This window comes from Mya arenaria, chromosome 7 (assembly GCF_026914265.1).
Source record: "Mya arenaria isolate MELC-2E11 chromosome 7, ASM2691426v1".
In the NCBI taxonomy this organism is placed as follows: domain Eukaryota; kingdom Metazoa; phylum Mollusca; class Bivalvia; order Myida; family Myidae; genus Mya; species Mya arenaria.
In genome coordinates this window covers 57207567-57228900 of record NC_069128.1, presented here as the reverse complement: position 1 = coordinate 57228900, position 21334 = coordinate 57207567, and the positions used below count along the sequence as shown (strand labels likewise).

At 36.9% G+C, this 21334-nt stretch overlaps 1 protein-coding gene across 2 annotated transcripts; it reads right to left on the bottom strand.

Moving 5' to 3' along the window:
• Window positions 1-2549: 2549 nt before the first annotated feature.
• On the bottom strand, window positions 2550-20209 carry LOC128240000 (obg-like ATPase 1). Of its 2 annotated transcripts, none has more exons than XM_052956476.1 (12): window positions 20154-20209; window positions 16088-16200; window positions 15073-15155; window positions 12805-12865; window positions 11994-12121; window positions 10219-10394; window positions 9741-9815; window positions 8415-8512; window positions 7533-7676; window positions 4399-4495; window positions 3832-3954; window positions 2550-3626 (listed from the first exon to the last, which is right to left on the bottom strand). In XM_052956476.1, the coding sequence occupies exons 2-12, from the start codon at window positions 16189-16191 to the stop codon at window positions 3519-3521; spliced, it is 1197 nt and encodes a 398-aa protein (XP_052812436.1). In that variant the 5' UTR covers window positions 16192-16200; window positions 20154-20209; the 3' UTR covers window positions 2550-3518. The 2 variants fall into 2 exon arrangements, with proteins under 2 accessions (XP_052812436.1, XP_052812437.1); XM_052956477.1 differs by having other exon boundaries at window positions 20103-20198.
• Between the last annotated feature and the right edge of the window lie 1125 nt (window positions 20210-21334).

Genomic DNA, 21334 nt, shown 5'->3' with positions numbered 1-21334 from the left:
GGGTCGATAAGTATCCCAACCGACAGCGTAATTTGAGAGGTGATTTTCTGGCTTGCAGTAACCCTTACGGGTCGAGAAGTATTCCAACCGACAGCGTAATTTGAGAGGTGATTTTCTGGCTTGCAGTTACCCTTACGGGTCGAGAAGTATTCCAACCGACAGCGTAATTTGAGAGGTGATTTGCTGGCTTGCAGTAACCCTTACGGGTCGAGAAGTATTCCAACCGACAGCGTAATTTGAGAGGTGATTTGCTGGCTTGCCGTTACCCTTACGGGTCGATAAGTATCCCAACCGACAGCGTAATTTGAGAGGTGATTTTCTGGCTTGCAGTAACCCTTACGGGTCGAGAAGTATTCCAACCGACAGCGTAATTTGAGAGGTGATTTTCTGGCTTGCAGTAACCCTTACGGGTCGAGAAGTATTCCAACCGACAGCGTAATTTGAGAGGTGATTTGCTGGCTTGCAGTAACCCTTACGGGTCGATAAGTATCCCAACCGACAGCGTAATTTGAGAGGTGATTTGCTGGCTTGCAGTAACCCTTACGGGTCGATAAGTATCCCAACCGACAGCGTAATTTGAGAGGTGATTTGCTGGCTTGCAGTAACCCTTACGGGTCGATAAGTATCCCAACCGACAGCGTAATTTGAGAGGTGATTTGCTGGCTTGCAGTAACCCTTAAGGGTCGATAAGTATCCCAACCGAGAGCGTAATTTGAGAGGTGATTTTCTGGCTTGCAGTTACCCTTAAGGGTCGATAAGTATCCCAACCGAGAGCGTAATTTAAGAGGTGATTTGCTGGCTTGCAGTTACCCTTAAGGGTCGATAAGTATCCCAACCGAGAGCGTAATTTAAGAGGTGATTTGCTGGCTTGCAGTTACCCTTAAGGGTCGATAAGTATCCCAACCGAGAGCGTAATTTAAGAGGTGATTTGCTGGCTTGCAGTTACCCTTAAGGGTCGATAAGTATCCCAACCGAGAGCGTAATTTAAGAGGTGATTTGCTGGCTTGCAGTTACCCTTAAGGGTCGATAAGTATCCCAACCGAGAGCGTAATTTAAGAGGTGATTTGCTGGCTTGCAGTTACCCTTAAGGGTCGATAAGTATCCCAACCGAGAGCGTAATTTAAGAGGTGATTTGCTGGCTTGCAGTTACCCTTAAGGGTCGATAAGTATCCCAACCGAGAGCGTAATTTAAGAGGTGATTTGCTGGCTTGCAGTAACCCTTAAGGGTCGATAAGTATCCCAACCGAGAGCGTAATTTAAGAGGTGATTTGCTGGCTTGCAGTTACCCTTAAGGGTCGATAAGTATCCCAACCGAGAGCGTAATTTAAGAGGTGATTTGCTGGCTTGCAGTTACCCTTAAGGGTCGAGAAGTATCCCAACCGAGAGCGTAATTTAAGAGGTGATTTGCTGGCTTGCAGTAACCCTTAAGGGTCGATAAGTATCCCAACCGAGAGCGTAATTTAAGAGGTGATTTGCTGGCTTGCAGTAACCCTTAAGGGTCGATAAGTATCCCAACCGAGAGCGTAATTTAAGAGGTGATTTGCTGGCTTGCAGTAACCCTTAAGGGTCGATAAGTATCCCAACCGAGAGCGTAATTTAAGAGGTGATTTGCTGGCTTGCAGTTACCCTTAAGGGTCGAGAAGTATCCCAACCGAAAGCGTAATTTAAGAGGTGATTTGCTGGCTTGCAGTAACCCTTAAGGGTCGATAAGTATCCCAACCGAGAGCGTAATTTAAGAGGTGATTTGCTGGCTTGCAGTAACCCTTAAGGGTCGATAAGTATCCCAACCGAGAGCGTAATTTAAGAGGTGATTTGCTGGCTTGCAGTTACCCTTAAGGGTCGATAAGTATCCCAACCGAGAGCGTAATTTAAGAGGTGATTTGCTGGCTTGCAGTAACCCTTAAGGGTCGATAAGTATCCCAACCGAGAGCGTAATTTAAGAGGTGATTTGCTGGCTTGCAGTTACCCTTAAGGGTCGATAAGTATCCCAACCGAGAGCGTAATTTAAGAGGTGATTTGCTGGCTTGCTGTAACCCTTAAGGGTCGATAAGTATCCCAACCGAGAGCGTAATTTAAGAGGTGATTTGCTGGCTTGCAGTTACCCCTAACTAAGGAAACCGTATTGGAACAAAAAAAATACATTAATTAAAGTGTTTCCCTCAATATTTGCGTCCATCTGACCACTGCAAACTGTTTTCATAAAGATCGACATTAGATTAAAATGTTCAGATGCTTGTTTTGTTTTATTTCATCCACTTTATTTTGTATACACTATGATTAATAACTCATTCAACTCTTTTATCCTGCTTCATTCATCATATAACATACATCAATGAAAAAATTAGAATCAACAATTTTAAGGCGTTTTAATATATTTTCCTGTATTTTTATTGCTATCTTAAAGCACAAAAAATATGCCAATTGGGGGGTAAAAAATAACCATACATGAGTGAGTTTATAAATAAAGTTAACATTTATCATTTGTATTAAACATAAAGAAAGAAAATGTGAACTTTTGTGTTCACACAAGATAAAATCACATAGAGATATATCGCTGAATTCATCAATCTTTATTTAATGCTAAAAACTTGTAAAAAAGGATAGAAGAATCAAGTGTTATTCCACGATGACAATAATAACATCATAATTATAATATTCTATAAACCACTGGAAAGCATACAATAAAACAAAAGGCTTGAACAAAAACCACTTGATAGCACATACAAGTTTTCTTGATAGCACATACATGATAGTATATATTGTAAAATCACTCAACTATTTTGAAAAACGTCGCTTATATTTTGCGGCATGGTCAAAGCAAGCACATCTAGTTCATCCTAATTTAGTTGTGTAACAAGTTTTATGGCTCACAGTTAACCAAGTTCATGGCATACGTGTCTTGTTTCAGCTAAAGTTGTTATCAGCACAACAATATTGTTGTTTTATCTAATTAAGACTTTAAGCTGAAAGTCCTGTTATGAAACACAATTAATTGTATTCAATGTCAAATATTCCGCTTAATCATAGTTAAAACAATCATTAAAATTGAAAATGTGATACTTGTATTTCATTGCAAACTCAAATTTTATAGAACTTTGATTAGCCTTGTTCCTTGAACAACTGCAGTTAACATCATTCTCCATAGAAAGCTCATATAAACATCTGTTGAGATACAGTGTATTTGAAAATCAAATCTGTTTTTATCCTGATAGCAAACTAAACATTAATTCATCCAATAAGTTAAGAAAAGTAACAATAAGAATAGTTAGTTTAGCATTGTGGGCTCAAGTTACACAGGAAAGAATGACAGGACTTCATTCACAACATTGGCATATGCTGACGTAAGCTGGTTATGCGATGTCTTGTTTTGCCTGATTTTTTCCTGACGTCTGGTCTGACATGGACCAATCCCATAATTTTCGATAAGCAGGCGCATTCAGGGCAAGCCAGCATATGCCGATATTGTATGAATGAAGTCATAAATGTCCTATAACAGACACAAACAGCATTAGTTTGGACTATTTCTTCTTGCCGGTCAGCCCCGCCCCCGCGTTAAACTTGTAGAAAATAATGTCCCCATCTTCCACTACATACTCTCGACCCTTCTGTTTGTACTTCCCTGCAGCCTGAAAAACAACACAATAAACCACTAAATAAGTAAATAAAAAGTGGAAGACAAGGCCAATATAAATTCATTGATAGATTTTCAGGGTAACATTTTATTTGCTATTTTTTTATTTCTTAACGACAATTCATCATTCATGCTCCCATCATGTTTCTGTGACTATTTTTCTCCCAAAACACCCCTGCTTAAAGGTAGAAGCTACAAACCTTGCATGCAGCATCTGATCCGGCCTCATGGAAGTCGTTATAAGCCATCACCTCAGCCATAATGAAGCCCTTCTCCATGTCTGTGTGGATACGTCCTGCTGCCTGGGGGGCCTTCGTGCCCTTCTGCAAGTGGACAAAAGTTTACTTATTAATGGTGGGGGTTGGTTGGTTATATGGCACAGTGGGCTTACTTAATGTTGGTATGGATACTCTCTGCTGCTTAAAGAACGATAAGACAAGGACAAGAATACATAGGAAAACCTCACACAGAGAATGTCAAATATGATTGATTCCAGCATATTCAGCCAGCCTCAATGTCCCTACGAAGCCTTTCTATATATCTTTAAAGGCCCATTAGCTGCAGTTTTGATGTAAGTGTGGGCGCATAAAATGCCACCTGTGGTTATGATCCATTTAATAACTAACATAATCAATGCTTAGTTGATCTGCTAGAGAAACTTACATTAGCATCATAGTTAGCAGTTATTAGTGTTTTAAGCATAGCTGCAACATAGTGTATTCATGGACCCTCAATTGAAAAATAAATTTGCAGATTGACATATATACCTGTATAGTCCAACACTTGACCTCATCTTTTCCACCAGTGAAGAAGTATATCAAGCCTAGAGCCTTGTATCCCGTGACAACGATCTTCTCTAGAGCACTGTAAATATAAGGCATGTATCATTAAAGGAAGTATAATTAAGGTTAGAAGAGGTTTATCAAGCCTAGAGCCTTGTATCCCGTGACAATGACCTTCTCTAGAGCACTGCAAATATAAGGCATGTATCATTAGAGGAAGTATAATCAAGCCAAGAGACTGGTTCACATTTACTATGACCTCCAGTTCACTACAAACATAAGGCTAGGTTATTTGAAGAAATATATAAGGCCTAGAGCTTTCCATCCCAGGCAGTGAAAACATATGGTAGGGATTATTATAAGAAGTATAATATCAAGCACAGAGCCTTGTGCCCTGTAACAATGATCTTATACCGGGCAATGCAAATATAAGGCAAGGTTCATTTGAAGAAGTATACCAAGATTGGAGGTTGGAACCATTAAACAAAGATCTTATCCAGTGCATTGTAAATATAAGGCAAGGATTATTTGTAGAAGTATGTCAACTTACAAGCCTAGAGCCTGGTACCATGTTACAACGAGCAACCCTAATGCAATTCAAAAACAAGAGGGCCATGATGGCCCTGTATCGCTCACCTGTAGCTTTGCTAAATAAAGTGAACATTCTGACCTATTGAGATAAGCCTAAAATTGTGACCTCTATTGTGTTCACAAGGTTTTTCTACTAATTTACCTAGTGACCTAGTTTTTGACCTGGGTTGACCCAATATGGAACTTGACCTAGCTTATGTTAAGATGATCATTCTGACCAAGTTTCATTAAGATTAGGCTAAAATTGTGACCTCTATTGTGTTCACAAGGTTTTTTTACTATCTGACCTAGTGACCTAGTTATTGACCGCGGATGACCCAATGTGGAACTTGACCTAGATTTTATAAAGATGATCAGTCTGACCAAGTTTCATAAAGATTAGGCTAAAATTGTGACCTCTATTGTGTTCATAAGGTTTTTCTAATATCTGACCTAGTGACCTAGTTATTGACTGCGGATGACCCAATATCGAACATGAGCCAGATTTTATAGAGATGATCATTCTGACCAAGTTGCATTAATATTAGGCTAAAATTGTGACCTCTATTGTGTTCACAAGGTTTTTCTACTAATTGACCTATTGACCTAGTTATTGACGGTAAATGACCCAATATCGAACTTGACCTAGATTTTATAGAGATGATCATTCTGACCAAGTTACATTTAGATTAGGCTTAAGTTGTGACCTCTATTGTGTTCACAAGGTTTTTATACTAATTGACCTAGTGACCTAGTTATTGACCGCGAATGACCCAATATCGAACTTGACCTATATTTTTCTAGAGATGATCATTCTGACCAAGTTGAATTGAGTAAAGCCTAAAATTGTGACCTCTATTGTGTCCACAAGGTTTTTCTACTAATTGACCTAGTGACCTAGTTTTTGACCTGGGTTGACCCAATATGGAACTTGACCTAGCTTATGTTAAGATGATCATTCTGACCAAGTTTCATTAAGATAAGGCTAAAATTGTGACCTCTATTTTGTTCACAAGGTTTTTCTAATAATTGACCTAGTGACCTAGTTATTGACTGCGTATGACCCAATATCGAACTTGACCCAGATTTTATAGAGATGATCATTCTGACCAAGTTGCATTAAGATTAGCCTAAAATTGTGACCTCTATTGTGTTCACAAGGTTTTTGTACTAATTGACCTAGTGACCTAGTTATTGACCGCAGATGACCCAATATCGAACTTGACCTAGATTTTATAGAGATGATCATTCTGACCAAGTTGCATTGAGATTAGGCTAAAATTGTGACCTCTATTGTGTTCACAAGGTTTTTGTAATAATTGACCTAGTGACATAGTTGTTGACCGCGGATGACCCAATATCGAACTTGACCTACATTTTATAGAGATGATCATTCTGACCAAGTTGCATTGAGATAAGGCTAAAATTGTGACCTCTATTGTGTTCACAAGGTTTTTCTACTAATTTACCTAGTGACCTAGTTTTTGACCTGGGTTGACCCAATATGGAACTTGACCTAGCTTATGTTAAGATGATCATTCTGACCAAGTTTCATTAAGATAATGCTAAAATTGTGACCTCTATTTTGTTCACAAGGTTTTTCTAATAATTGACCTAGTGACCTAGTTATTGACTGCGTATGACCCAATATCGAACTTGACCCAGATTTTATAGAGATGATCATTCTGACCAAGTTGCATTAAGATTAGCCTTAAATTGTGACCTCTATTGTGTTCACAAGGTTTTTGTACTAATTGACCTAGTGACCTAGTTATTGACTGCGGATGACCCAATATCGAACTTGACCTAGATTTTATAGAGATGATTATTCTGACCAACTTGCATTGAGATTAGGCTAAAATTGTGACCTCTATTGTGGTCACAAGGTTTTTGTACTAATTGACCTAGTGACCTAGTTGTTGACCGCGGATGACCCAATATCGAACTTGACCTACATTTTATAGAGATGATCATTCTGACCAAGTTGCATTGAGATTAGGCTAAAATTGTGACCTCTATTGTGTTCACAAGGTTTTTCTACTAATTGGCCTAGTGACCTAATTATTGACCGCGGATGACCCAATATCGAACTTGACCTAGATTTTATAGAGATGACCATTCTGACCAAGTTGCATTGAGATTAGGCTAAAATTGTGACCTCTATTGTGTTCACAAGGTTTTTCTACTAATTGACCTAGTGACCTAGTTTTTGACCCCAGATGACCCAATATCGAACTTGACCTAGATTTTATAGAGATGATCAGTCTGACCAAGTTTCATAAAGATTAGGTCAAAATTGTGACCTCTATTGTGTTCACAAGCAATTGTGAACGGACGGACGGACGGACGGACGGACGACGGACGAAGAGTGATCACAAAAGCTCACCTTGTCACTACGTGACAGGTGAGCTAAAAAGATATGGTTTATTTGAAGAAGTATATCGGGAGCCCTGTATCCTCTAGCCCTTGTTCGTCATGTTAATACTTCAGAGAGGACAACAGTTAATTAATATATTACTTCTGCTGTAAAGATGACAATAGTTACATACCTTGGTGCTCCTTTCTCCTTAATGTAAGCCTGCTTCTCCTCTTCAGTTTGAAGGTCAAGGAGGTTGAGCTCGAATGCAGCACTGAATAGGATCACAGTCGCCCCGGCCTCATTGCTGTCTACCCATTCCTTGATCTTCGGCAACCTGAAATTTGGTTATAAATATTGACATAACACATCAAATTGCACACGCCCTTTATAACCAACTAATTTATTTAACAAAATAATGTATCAGTCAACATACATTCGTTTTCTGGGTCGTCATGTGACTATTGTATCTCTTTAACGATTTAACAGTTAAGATTATTTATACAAGGCTGGTTGGGTTATCCTTTTAACATTGGATCAATATCTTTAAAATAAACTCATGCTAGTGTTTGCTTCCTTTATAGAACCAGTACTGGTTTCCATTTTGACAGGCCTTGAGAAGGTCCACTGGTGGAAAATGAACCCAGTCCTGATTAGTTTTAGCCAGGTTTTAAACAGGGCTGGGTGCTGCAGAAAAAGGACGGGGGGTGCTATGGGAGAAAAGGGCATATTTTATTGGGCAACGAAGAACTTGAACATCATGAATTTGACAGAAAATGTAAGGTATTATGTTTAATTTTGGTAATAAAACATGTATTTATAATCATAGTATAAGTTTTAATGAAAAGAAAGGAAATATTTCATTATCACAAAAGCATTTCATTCTATGAGGGCAGAACGGTGCCAATGCTGGCCTCGGGTAGAGCAGAAGGGTGCTTCCAAAAAAGGACAGGGTGCTGCTCCATTCCATTTCTCTTTAGAAAATTCTTGCTATAAAAAGACTTCACTATTTTTTTAAGAAAAAATCAACACTGAGCAAGTCACTAGGACCAGGTTTTGGGAAATGTCTTCTTACCATTTGTTTTTCTTTCGTATATAGTCCTTTTCTGACATATTTACTAAATATATGACCGGCTTTGCAGTGATGAACAAATGCTGGTTTAAAATATCAATCTGAAATGAAATAAAGACATCTTTTAACATCAAAGTTACATGAATAATAAACTGGAACAATAATGAATACTAACTCATATTTTTTAAAGGAGAAGCATGATGCTAAAATAAATCCAGTCAATATATCGAGAGGGCCAAGACAGTTGGTTAGAAGTCCTTGGTTGCTAAGGAAGTCATTGGTTGCTAAGGTAGTCATAGAGTGCTAAGGAAGTTATTGGCTGCTATTGCTGTAGAAAGTTGTAAAGATTGGTTGCTATGGATGTAGGAAGTTATAAGGAAGCAAGTGGCTGATGATGAAGTGTGTGGTTGCATTATAAGTCAATGGTTGCCAAGGATATCATTGGTTGCTAAGGAAGTGGTTGCTAAACAAATCATCGGTTGCCAAGGATATCATAGATTGCTAAGGAAGTGGTTGCTAAGCAAATCACTGGTTGTTTAGGAAGTCATTGGCTGCTTAGGAATATACAGTGGTTGCTGAGGAAGTCATAGGTTGCTATGGAAGTCATTGGATGCTATGGATGTAAGAAGTTACTAACCACTATATGAGGCTACATATCAAATAACAAGGATCTAGGCCTTGTGGTTTCAGATTATAAGATTAAAAAAAAAAAAAAATAAGTAAATAGAAGACCTGACACCCCTTGGGCGGGACCAGCTTTGACCCCAGGGGCACAATTTGAACAATTTAGATAAAGAACCACTACATAATGCTATATTCTAAAATACCAAGGGTCTGGCCCATGTAATTTCAGAGAAGAATATTTCAAAGGGAGATTTTGCCTGATAAACCGACTGATTGTTCAAAGTGTCTGACTCTTACTAAAACTGCAACTTGTTACAATTAAGTCATGAAGTAAAAACTAGCCCCACACCCTGTCGGCAGAGTTTTTTAATAGACCAAGATGGCTTGAAGGAATTTCATAAAAGACCACCTAAGCAACATTCTTTTGAAATCTGGGCAGTAGTTTCTGAGGAGATTTATTTATGTGAAATTTGGTTGCCGAGTGGATTAGAAGTTGACTGAGGGAAAATGTTGATGATGGATGGACAACAGACAGTCCCCAATCACAATAGCTAACGATTGAGCTCTTCTTGCTCAGGTGAGCTATAAAGCTAACATGCGGCTATCATATCACTAAAACTTTTTTCATCACTGCTAAAAACTATTATTTTAAATAGTCAAACGTACCTAAAGTGCCATAGTTTTATATAGAAATGTTTCACTCACCTCTTTTGCATCGAAATGGAGATTCCTGACCCACTTTCCACTATTCAGACATTCATGAACTTTTTTCAGACATTCCTGCAAAGTAATCAACAGTGGTTGAATGTTCAGTAATATTAAAAAATATCAATATTTAAGTGTTTTTTTTACCATACAATTTATTATGTATTCTATAAAATTAAAATCTGAAATCATCAAGAAATGGAATCCCATGACATGTTTTATACCTTAATAAGGAAAACTAAAAGTATCCTATGTACCAGTACAGCTATGAAATTTCTGGATGTCTGGTGACCACACATTTTTTTTGTATCAATTGAACATATGCATTAAAAATAATACCGAAGAATAACATTGAATGAAAACCTTTTCTGGCCATGAATTTTTGCATAATTTGATTTTAAAGAACTTCTGATTGGGATTGAGTTGGAATATCTAACATGTGGGATGCCATGATAAACTCCTACAAAAGAATACTCACATATTCTGGCTTTTTTCCTTTATCAGATCCGCGACCGACAGTGCGCTCGAGTGGCTCCAACTGCTTGTTTACAGCTTCCAGATCCTTGAGGCGGAGTTCATCATGGATGATTTGCAGGTCACGTGACGGGTCCACATCCCCCTCAACGTGTATGACTTCTTCATCAGAAAATGCCCCTATGAAAAAAAATGTTTTTTATAGAGATGGATACACAACTAGCATATCTTCTAACGCCTGTTTCTAAATGTACACATGCATAGAATATACGGTAACTTTGGCATTTTTTTCCTCCCAATCTATATTTCTTTATCAATATGCTGAAATCAGCATTTTTTTCTCCCCAATATATACCATTATCAATATGCTATAATCAGGATTTTTTTCTCCCTAATATATATTTATCATAGCTAAAATCAGCATTTTTTTCTCCCCAATATATGTATTTATCAATATGCTAAAACCAGCATTTTTTCTCCCCAATATATGTATTTATCAATATGCTAAAATCAGCATTTTATTCTCCCCAATATATGTATTTATCAATATGCTAACATTAACATTTTTTTCTCCCCAATACATTTATTTATCAATATGCTAAAACAGGAATGTGATTGACCTGGCAGCTGGAGGGCTGAAACATTTTCGGCCATGGGTTTATGGGGCGCTCTTGGGGTCAAAAGCGCACTGCTGTAGAATAAAAAATGGCTTTCTAGAAGCTCTTTTGAGGGCTCTCCTGACTTTAAATTTGAAGCAAACTTGATATTAACTAAAACAACTGAAAGCAACAAAATAAAAAAAAATCAGGTTTTTTTTGGGGGGGTGGGGGGTCTTTGGGGCCATTAGATCCGCGGAATTCCGCGAATCCGCGGACAAATCACATCCCTGTAAAATCAGCATTTTTTCCCCCCAATATATTTATTTATCAATATGCTAAAATCAACATTTTTTTCTCCCTAATATATATATTTATCAATATGCTAAAATCAGAATTTTTTCTCCCCAATATATATATTTATCAATATGCTAAAATCAACATTTTTTTCTCCCCAATATATATATTTATCAATATGCAAAAACCAGCATTTTTTGTCCCCAATATATATATTTATCAATATGCAAAAATCAGCATTATTTTTCCCCAATATATATATATTTATCAATATGCAAAAATCAGAATTTTTTACCCCCCAATATATATATTTATCAATATGCAAAAATCAGCATTTTTTTCTCCCCAATATATATATTTATAAATATGCAAAAATCAGCATTTTTTCTGCCCAATATATATATATATTTATCAATATGCAAAAGTCAGCATTTTTTCTGCCCAATATATATATTTATCAATATTCAAAAATCAGCATTTTTTCTGCCCAATATATATATTTATCAATATGCTGAAATCTAACAAAGTTGCTGTGGGAGACACCATTGCTCATCTTCGAGCATTTTTCTGGCTGAACAAATTTGACATAAATCAAATATTATCAAAACCGGCGTCACAGGCTTTGTAAAACATGTGTGTATTGTCCTTGGCAACATGTGTACCAGGTTTCCTTTTAAGATCTTCAAGGACTTTTGAAACAAGGACAAGGTTTACCGTTTAAGTTTAAGCAATGACATTGACTGATGACAATGACAACATGGCGTTGACAATAGATTGAATTTTTCTTTGAATGACTTGAATTTAAAAAGTTTGTAAACAATTTGTATAACCTGCTCAAAACTTTGGTATTACAAAGGCTTTTGATTGTAATTGACCATCCACTTACTGACAACATGGAAGATTGCATCGCAAGCCTTGATATTTGAGAGGAAAGCGTTACCAAGCCCCTTGCCCTCGTGGGCTCCCTTCACAAGCCCAGCAATATCAACCACGTTCAAGAAAGCTGGGACTTTGCTGTGAAAGAAAAGAATTATTTTAGTTTAAAAAAACTTAAGACTAGATTGTTAAAGCCATCAGCTGTGATATAAATCAATTGTCAGTTCGTTACCTGGGCAGGAAAAGGTACCATATTTATAAAGCATCTTGTTGAACATTTCCAAAATGTTGACATCATTTTGGTTACCAGTACCCTCAACTTATCATTTACTTTTCATCAAATTTATAATAAATGTGTATGCAATTTATACTAACACAATGTTCTTGCTTATTTTTCAAACATCATTACTATGGAACGGTTAGGTGCTGTGATATAATTTGATATTCCTGTGCATATTGTCATCTGAATATATCTTGAGTGCTAATAGAATTTAAGAAATAGAAGATTTGTGCACTATGATGCTGGGAACGACATCAAGGCTATGACAATATGAGTTCATTTATCAAAAACAAACATTAGCTTTAACTTAACCTAAGGCCCTAATTTCTCTAATATTTTTGTTTTGGTATAATAAAAGCAATATTTACATTCTAAAAATTTGTTTACTAAAATAAAAGAAATTATCTATCTGATAATCATGATGAACTATTTTGATTTAAATGAAGATTTAAGATATTTGGTTAATGAAATAAGCTACTTAAGCTAGTCACATTTAAGTACTTCCAAAAAATTTGTGCCAGTTGATTACACTTGGTCTTACCTGGCAGGCTGGTAATGTTCACATAGGAAATTGTATCGCTCATCCGGCACAGGAACACGGCCTGTACAGAAAATAATACATGATCATAGCAAATGTCAATCACCAGAGACTCGGTTCGTTTAGGATCAAAGTAATTATTTATCTAGTCTTAAATCTATAATAGTTTATTTGTACAACGATTGTGAAACAAGCCATTGCAACTTATATTAATCACTCTCATTGAAAAGTGTTGCGCGGGAGTGTGGTCTTGTGTTGTGGGGGGAACCGGAGTACCCGAAGGAAACCCACTTTTCCTACTTGGTGACCACACACTAAACTCACATTCGCCCAGGCCGGAAATTGAACATAGGTCGCCTTGGTGAGAAGCCAGTGCACTAACCACTGCACTCACTTAACAACCAATCTGTACAGGGTTCATACAGATCTTGGGTACCAGAATTCCATGATTTTTCCATGACTTTTCCAGGATATTCCTCAGTTTTCCATGATACCATCCAAACACACGAAACTCAAAATCAGGACAAAGATATACACATTTTACTGGTATACTGACTTTTAATTTGCAAAATGGGTGGGGGAATACACATATCCGACTGGACAGTTTCCTCACTATTTGTTCCAACAGGTTTGAAAAAAGATTTTTGTTGTTTTATTATGGAATGAAATACTTCCAACAAGTTCTCCACCCTTTATGTGCGATTTAATAGCACCTTCACCCATATTTGACAGATTGATAAGCTTGTCACACACGGCAAACAACGTTTTTCGGTTATCAGGCTTATTAAACGGCTTCAACCAGTCCTTGTATTGTTCATTTGTGTCCCACTGAGAGTTGTATCGACAAATTCCTTTGCTAGGCCTATTTTTTTACGCTTCGAAAACTCGCAAAAGCACAACCAAAAAAATGGAACCGGTGCAGTAGTAAACTTTTAATGTTCGTTTCGTACCCAAGCAGATTCGCACTCAATATGGAATAGAATAGTTCGTAGGGATGTAATTTCACGATTTGTCATTTAAATTTGGATTCTTAAGTTTAAATTTTACCTGATTTATTTTTTACGCACGTACAGACTTATTCCAGAATACTTTTCAACTTTCCATGATGATTTTTTAATATTCCATGATTTTTCCATGATTAAATCCAAATAATCAAGAATCCATGATTTTTCAGATGTGTGCGAACCCTGTCTGTATTTAGTGCAACAAGTGGATTGCTCTAATTTCTATAACCTTGTGCTAATCTTTAATACTGGCTGAATTTCAATTCACATGAAGTTGTAGAAAAAAAAATACAATATGAAACTGAGAGAATATCGACTAAGATACCCCCAGAAGTTCCGGTAAAAAGTTTCATGTGAAAAGTCAGCTTTTCCATAACACAATCCCTCCTATATAAAGTATATAAAGTGCAGAATCTGAGCAAGCCCAGAAAACATTTAACTGGCGGAGGGCTCTGTTAATTTCCACCACTTGTACTCAAATCCCCTGGCAAGAAAAACATTGTGTAGACTATAAAAAGCCTTGTTCTTTATTAAAGGGACTATACATCGTATGATGAAATATTGAAAAAAAGAAAATTGGCAAAAAAAGTGACATAAACTTGGTATCTATGTGTACAATGGATTGAAACTAACTAACTGAAGTACCAAATAGTTTACAATTAATTCAGTTTTTCACAGTTTTTTTCATATTTTTTCATTTGGCACCAAAAAAATTTTTTCTGTAAAGAATCTCAGGACAATTATCTAATAGAATGTGTTATGCTTTGATATCATAATCGTAAATAAAGTACCAAATGTAATGATGAGATAATAAATAATGAGATTTTTATGTCTTGTCAGACCGAATGTCTGCCACTTTTTTTCAACTTTCGGGAAGTCTGACAGCCCCTTTAAAATAGATTGCTAGGTATGTCTACCTAGTAGAATTAGCTCTTATGCGTGATTGGCTAGTCGATGTTATCATGTGATATTACCAAGATAGGTATATAGCTTAAATATTCCAACAGTTTAGGGTAAGCCTTCGTAGCTCAGTGGATACGACGTTAGACTGCAATTTTGGCGACATGGGTTTGAACTCGGTCTCCGACAATTTTTATTTTTTACATTTGGGGACTTTTTTTACAATTATGATATCAAAGAGTAAAATTTTTTATTAAATAATTGTCCCGAGATTTGTTACAGAAAAAAACTTTTTTGTGCCAATCTGGTGTATAGTCCCTTAAAAATAAGTGATAACATTAAATCATGATAAGTTAATTGTACTTACTTTCGTTGGGATCAATGGTGCAGAATGGGAAATTTTCTGCGTTGGCCTGGCTTTTCGTGAGAACATTGAAGAATGTAGACTTTCTGAAGTATACAAAAAACTTGGTTACAACAAATATTATATAATGATATACTTTTCATATAATAAATTTAATTTTGCCCTATATATACATTTTGTATCTTGAAGAGCCCATGACAGTCAAAACCAGTCACAGCATGGGTATTGACATTCGATTTTCAGTCAAGTGACTTCTCTCACATATTTTTGAATGAGGCCTAGGTCCAACGACACTTAGTTTTGAAACAGCTAGATATTTAAATCAATGATTATTGGAAAATTGCTAAAAACCCTGGCATTTATGAAATGATGGAATCAAGAAATGTAAACATTATGATTTTTAGTGATTTTTCCTACCACTAATGTGTAAAAAGTTGTCTATTTGGGATTGCTAATGCAGGGTTTGAATTTAACTTTGAGGAGCACTCGCAAAATTTTGCGACAGTTGGGCGAAAATATATTCAAAGGATAATGGGGTTTACATATAGTGCGGGAAAGCCCTAAATTTAGCCAATGATTGAACTAAGTGATTACGCTATTCGTATTCACTTTGTATAATGCATGCCTCGGAGCATCCCGGAAAGATTCGAGATAAAACTCGGCCTTTCCCGTATTTGTTCTATTTTTGAAAACTTACTAGAGCGTGACTCCATACTGTCTTCTTTATACTGGCAGTGTAAACATGCCACTTATAGGCTGTTGACACTTGACTACGTAGCGGAGTAAAGTTCATGTTTATTCTGCTTTCCTTTAAACACTTTTTGGTCTAGAAAAAGTCACTCGCAGAATTTTGCGAACTTGAATAAAAGTCACTCGCAATTTGTAAATGTCGCTCGCATTTTGCGAGTATGCGAGTCTAAATTCGAACCCTGTAATGAGCCAAATTTCACCATTATTTGATGGTGATATTTTTATATGTGGCATTTTAAACACTTTCAAATAAGATTACAGTGATTACCCCACATTTGGCAGTCCCACGATTCCAATTTTCAGATTTGTTCCTATTCGTCCAATGAGTGGAGGGGGGGCATTTGCCCCATCATCCTTCTTCTTTGGTGGCATTATGCGACACTGTAGTGTACAAAAATAAAACCATTGGAAACAGTTATCCAAATAAGGCATTCCGATGAAAAAGACATAATTCTTAACACTGGTGCTTGGCATTAAATATATTTCAACAAACCTGTGATATAACATCAAGAATTTGAGCAAGCCGGAAAGCATTCTAACACTGCAGGGCTTGCGGGCTTCTACAATTTAGACCACTGTTAAAATGAAGCTTTGTTTCGGAAATCATGGTCGGCAGTGTTTGACACTAAGACTTTTAGAAAAGGAGTCCACCGGACTCCTTAATTTCAAAATCAAGGAGTCCGGCATAAAATTAAGGAGTCCAGGATAATTAGAACATTTATTCAAATTTATTGACTCAATGCTCCAGCTAGCCCTAAATAACAGGTTGGGACACCTGCTGCCCTTTTCAAGTACCCGGCTGCCATTTTACTACACCCTGCTGTGTCCTTTTGTTTGCCAGTCAATGTCAGAAATGAGTTATAAATGTACATACTTTTGACACTAACTTAAAGTTAACAGCTGTGGTAACAAACTGTAAGTATTGAAAGAAGTAACATCACATTACATAAAAAGTTGAGTACTGGCCCTTGCAAGTGTCCCATAATGGCTAATTTAATTCACATCAAAAGTGTCATTTGTGACCTACCCCCTGGCTGGAGCAATGATGACTAGTATTTATTCAATGATTTCACAGAGCCTTTGGTATTTCATTTCTGAAGGGCAAACTAGAGATTTGTATTCTGAGAGCACATTTAAGTTATATTTTAATTGTTTTATTCAAATAACATGAACATGACTGAAACTATTTATCTAATAGATTCTAATATGACTTGAAGAAATTGCCATGAACTGATGATCTAGCATATAGAAGCTTGGCGTCTTATGAAGCGGCTGTGGAACCATCAGATATAACGGAATTGAACGGGGCATTATCAAATACTGAATTTTGTTTAATTGGAACATTCATCTGCAATCAGTGCAATGAGACACTGACATGCCTTATATGTTGTGCCAATGCTAACAGACTTTGCAATATAAGCTTGGTACATGGTGACATAGTCTGTGTAGGACTGTCCTTATTTTTGAATAATGTTCAGCATCCATAAACAGAATGCACTACCTGTCAAAGATAGCTTTGTTCAGCTGAATTAACAAGCAGCCAGCTGGTGATTAACTTAATTATTTTTCCCTTTTTTGCATTTACTTAGCTTATAATATAATCATGGCCCTTAAAAGTTTGTTGATGGCTTTCAATCGCACGTTACAGCGCACAGTGACAAAAGCTTCTTACAGTCAGGTACTCATATACAGATGTCAGTTCAAACATCAGCCAAGATGTTTTAACCATGCTTGCTGAATTTCCTTTCTCTATAAATTACAAACTCTTTATGTTTTTTTTCTTTTTCAGTTCTTTTATTTTTCGCAGCCGGTGGCGAAATCCATTTTACCATTGACATAAACATTGTTTACATCTAAAATCAACGAGGAATATTTTTTTATTTTTTAAACACCGTTTGACGGGTTTTGTCGATTTAGTTACCATATTGCAAACATTAAAAGATACATGAATACCAGTCAATGACGTCACTTACTACTTTAAAAAGCGTCTAAATGATAACGATTTGACGAGTCGCAAAATAATTACATACAAGCTTTCGGATACTTTTTACCTTCGGATACGATTTGTGTACAATTGGATTTTGAAATGAAGGAGTCCGACGGACTGCCTAGACGGAAAATCCGGTAGTCCGAGCCGAATTTTAGGAGTCTCGGACTACCGGACTCCCGTTAGTGTCGAACGCTGGTCGGGAGAAATGCAAGCCATGTTCATGGCATTTTTATTTTAAATGTTTATATAAATATAAAAAAAAATGGGACTTTTCTGTGCCCTCAGCAAATGAGTTTACGCCAAAAATGAACAATACAAAAACAATTTGTTGAAAAGAAAAGCTTTTTTTTTTTAATGATTCAAGGAACAAACAGTCTTCCGATCATTTTTGGAAAAATACTTAAATGGACCTTTATACTTTTTTGGTACCATATGAAAGGATTTTATGAGAAGAGAACAACCTAGTGAAAATAATACAGAAAAAAAGCATATTATTATACTAATCTGCCCTTGAAACTTTGCAAAGTGACTTATTTTAAGTTGGATTTCCCTTGAATTAACAATTGAAAATGGAACTATTTCTCTTTTTTTGTTTTCTCAGAAAAAACAACAACACTAGGCTGAGTGAGCTGGTGACTTATAATTCTCACTTGACAGACCGGCAAACAACTTGACTTGGTCAGCAGATCACAACAAACATTGTCACATTAAATTTTAATACTCAGCCTATATCCTACAGCTTTAAAGTGTTGTTTTGTTCTTGTTATAGTAAACCTGAGTGTAAAAGTGTGCCTGGTGTGTTGCTATAACCTGCTCTTACCGTCTTAGAAAACCGACTGGCAAGAACCTACAACCGCCTTAACACCAGCCACAGCAGTCCAACCAATAACACTAGCACAGCAGTCCAACCAATAACACTAGCACAGCAGTCCAACCAATAACACTAGCCACAGCAGTCCAACCAATAACACTAGCACAGCAGTCCAACCAATAACACCAGCCACAGCAGTCCAACCAATAACACTAGCCACAGCAGTCCAACCAATAACACTAGCACAGCAGTCCAACCAATAACACCAGCCACAGCAGTCCAACCAATAACACTAGCACAGCAGTCCAACCAATAACACTAGCACAGCAGTCCAACCAATAACACTAGCCACAGCAGTCCAACCAATAACACTAGCACAGCAGTCCAACCAATAACACTAGCCACAGCAGTCCAACCAATAACACTAGCCACAGCAGTCCAACCAATAACACTAGCACAGCAGTCCAACCAATAACACTAGCCACAGCAGTCCAACCAATAACACTAGCCACAGCAGTCCAACCAATAACACTAGCCACAGCAGTCCAACCAATAACACTAGCACAGCAGTCCAACCAATAACACTAGCCACAGCAGTCCAACCAATAACACTAGCCACAGCAGTCCAACCAATAACACTAGCACAGCAGTCCAACCAATAACACTAGCCACAGCAGTCCAACCAATAACACTAGCACAGCAGTCCAACCAATAACACTAGCCACAGCAGTCCAACCAATAACACTAGCCACAGCAGTCCAACCAATAACACTAGCACAGCAGTCCAACCAATAACACTAGCACAGCAGTCCAACCAATAACACTGAACCCACAACCGCCTTAACACTAGCACAGCAGTCCAACCAATAACACTGAACCCACAACCGCCTTAACACTAGCACAGCAGTCCAACCAATAACACTGAACCCACAACCGCCTTAACACTAGCACAGCAGTCCAACCAATAACACTAGCACAGCAGTCCAACCAATAACACTGATTGGGGGGCTGGTTCAAACCAACGTTAACCTGGGAGGAAGTGTTTCTTATGTGGGGCTAGAATCAAATAATACTAAACAGCAGAGCTATTATTGACTGAAGTTACCTGATGGATGGTTCTACCCACCAGCAGCAGCTACCTTGACAGGACCCACCCTTTTTGCCACAAACCACTATTTTTTTTATTTAATCTACTATATCTAATTAATTTTTTTGGGGCGGGGGGGGGGTGCAAATAGGGGGGGGGGGGTCCTGTCAACGTTACTGCCCCCTGTGGTTCTACCACTCGCACACAAACACACTACACTGTTTACAGTTACCCACACTACCATTCTAGGATAAATAAACAAAAAATGTGTCAACATAATCGCCCCACCCACCAATTTCACAACGGATAACAGGGATGATTTTAAAATAAGGAAATGTTTACACAAATTCTAGTCCTTTTTACATAAATCCAAAAATGTCTTGTGGAACACTTACATAGCTGTTTCGCAAATATGAAACAGTTCTTAAAACAAGAAGAATTTATACCGGCTAATGCTTTCAACGTGTTTTGCCCAATATGGTGTAATGCTGCTGGTTCCCCGCAATTTGTTTACATTTGTAACCACTTCCGCTCGTACGAATCTACAGGTTACATTAAACCCACAATCGATTCGGCTTACTAATCCTGGACATAAATTGCTTATATTGCGAAATGTTTGCAAATATGCGTGTTCTTATTTCTGATACATACATCACTTAAATGTTTTATTATCATTTGCCATTCCATACATCATTGTGTTTATTCTTCGTACATATTTCTAATAAAATGATGCACACATGGGCATGAAACCTCGAATTACACTTTCGTCTAGCTTTCCAACTTTGCAATCAGTTATAGATAAATAACTTAATAATTTTAGTTGCTGTAATTTTAATTTGATGCAAACTGAAATCTGGATAATTTTCTTTTGTCTAGCTTTCTAAGATTTGCCCTCTACTGTAAAGTTACAAAATCCTTTTTTTTTCTTCTTCTTCTTTTTTTCTATTTTGATACAAAAAGTCTTCCTCACTACTTACGGATGGTAATCATATATATTCTGTGCATGTTTGTTATATAAACCCTCGTATATGGTTATATTATGTCCTTCATTGCATTTGTACCATATAAATACATATTTGATGTTCCAGTTTTGTGTCATGATATAAGTGTATACGTGTGTATCTGTTTTATATGCTTCGCTGAAATTGTTCATTTTTTTGTACATATGTTATACTCTTCACATATGGAGGAAATAAAAGATCTATCTACATAGTTCTTGAATAAAACTGAAAACTCACAATGGCTATTTTTTTAAACTATAGTTGTACCTTAAGAACATTATGGTCCTAATTAAGGTGTATTCCCAGGTTCATGATTAAGCATTTTATAAACATTGGCATTTAAACATTGAATATTAAACTACTTGCGGTCGTATACTCACTTACCCTTATAGTTTAACTTCATAATAGTCAAGCATGTTGATATGCACCTTTAAAAAAACAACGAAAAAACTTGCAATTAAAAAAAGCTGTCACAACAAAGACGTTATTGTGTTTTATGTATTAGATATGACCAATATTAGTTAGATTTCAAGCAGAAACAAGTTCTCTTATTAAATATACATGTATCATGGTTGAACGTCCCCCAAAATGCTAAAATACCCTTAAAATTAAAATGTTGGGTTGTA

Coding starts and splice junctions, on each gene's coding strand:
- LOC128240000 (XM_052956476.1), bottom strand. CDS start 16,191: ATGCCACCAAAGAAGAAGGATGATGGGGCAAATGCCCCCCCTCCACTC. Junction 7,677..8,414: donor ATACGAAAGAAAAACAAATG/GTAAGAAGACAT, acceptor ACCAAATTTCAG/GTTGCCGAAGATCAAGGAAT. Junction 4,496..7,532: donor AAGGAGAAAGGAGCACCAAG/GTATGTAACTAT, acceptor TTATATTTACAG/TGCTCTAGAGAAGATCGTTG.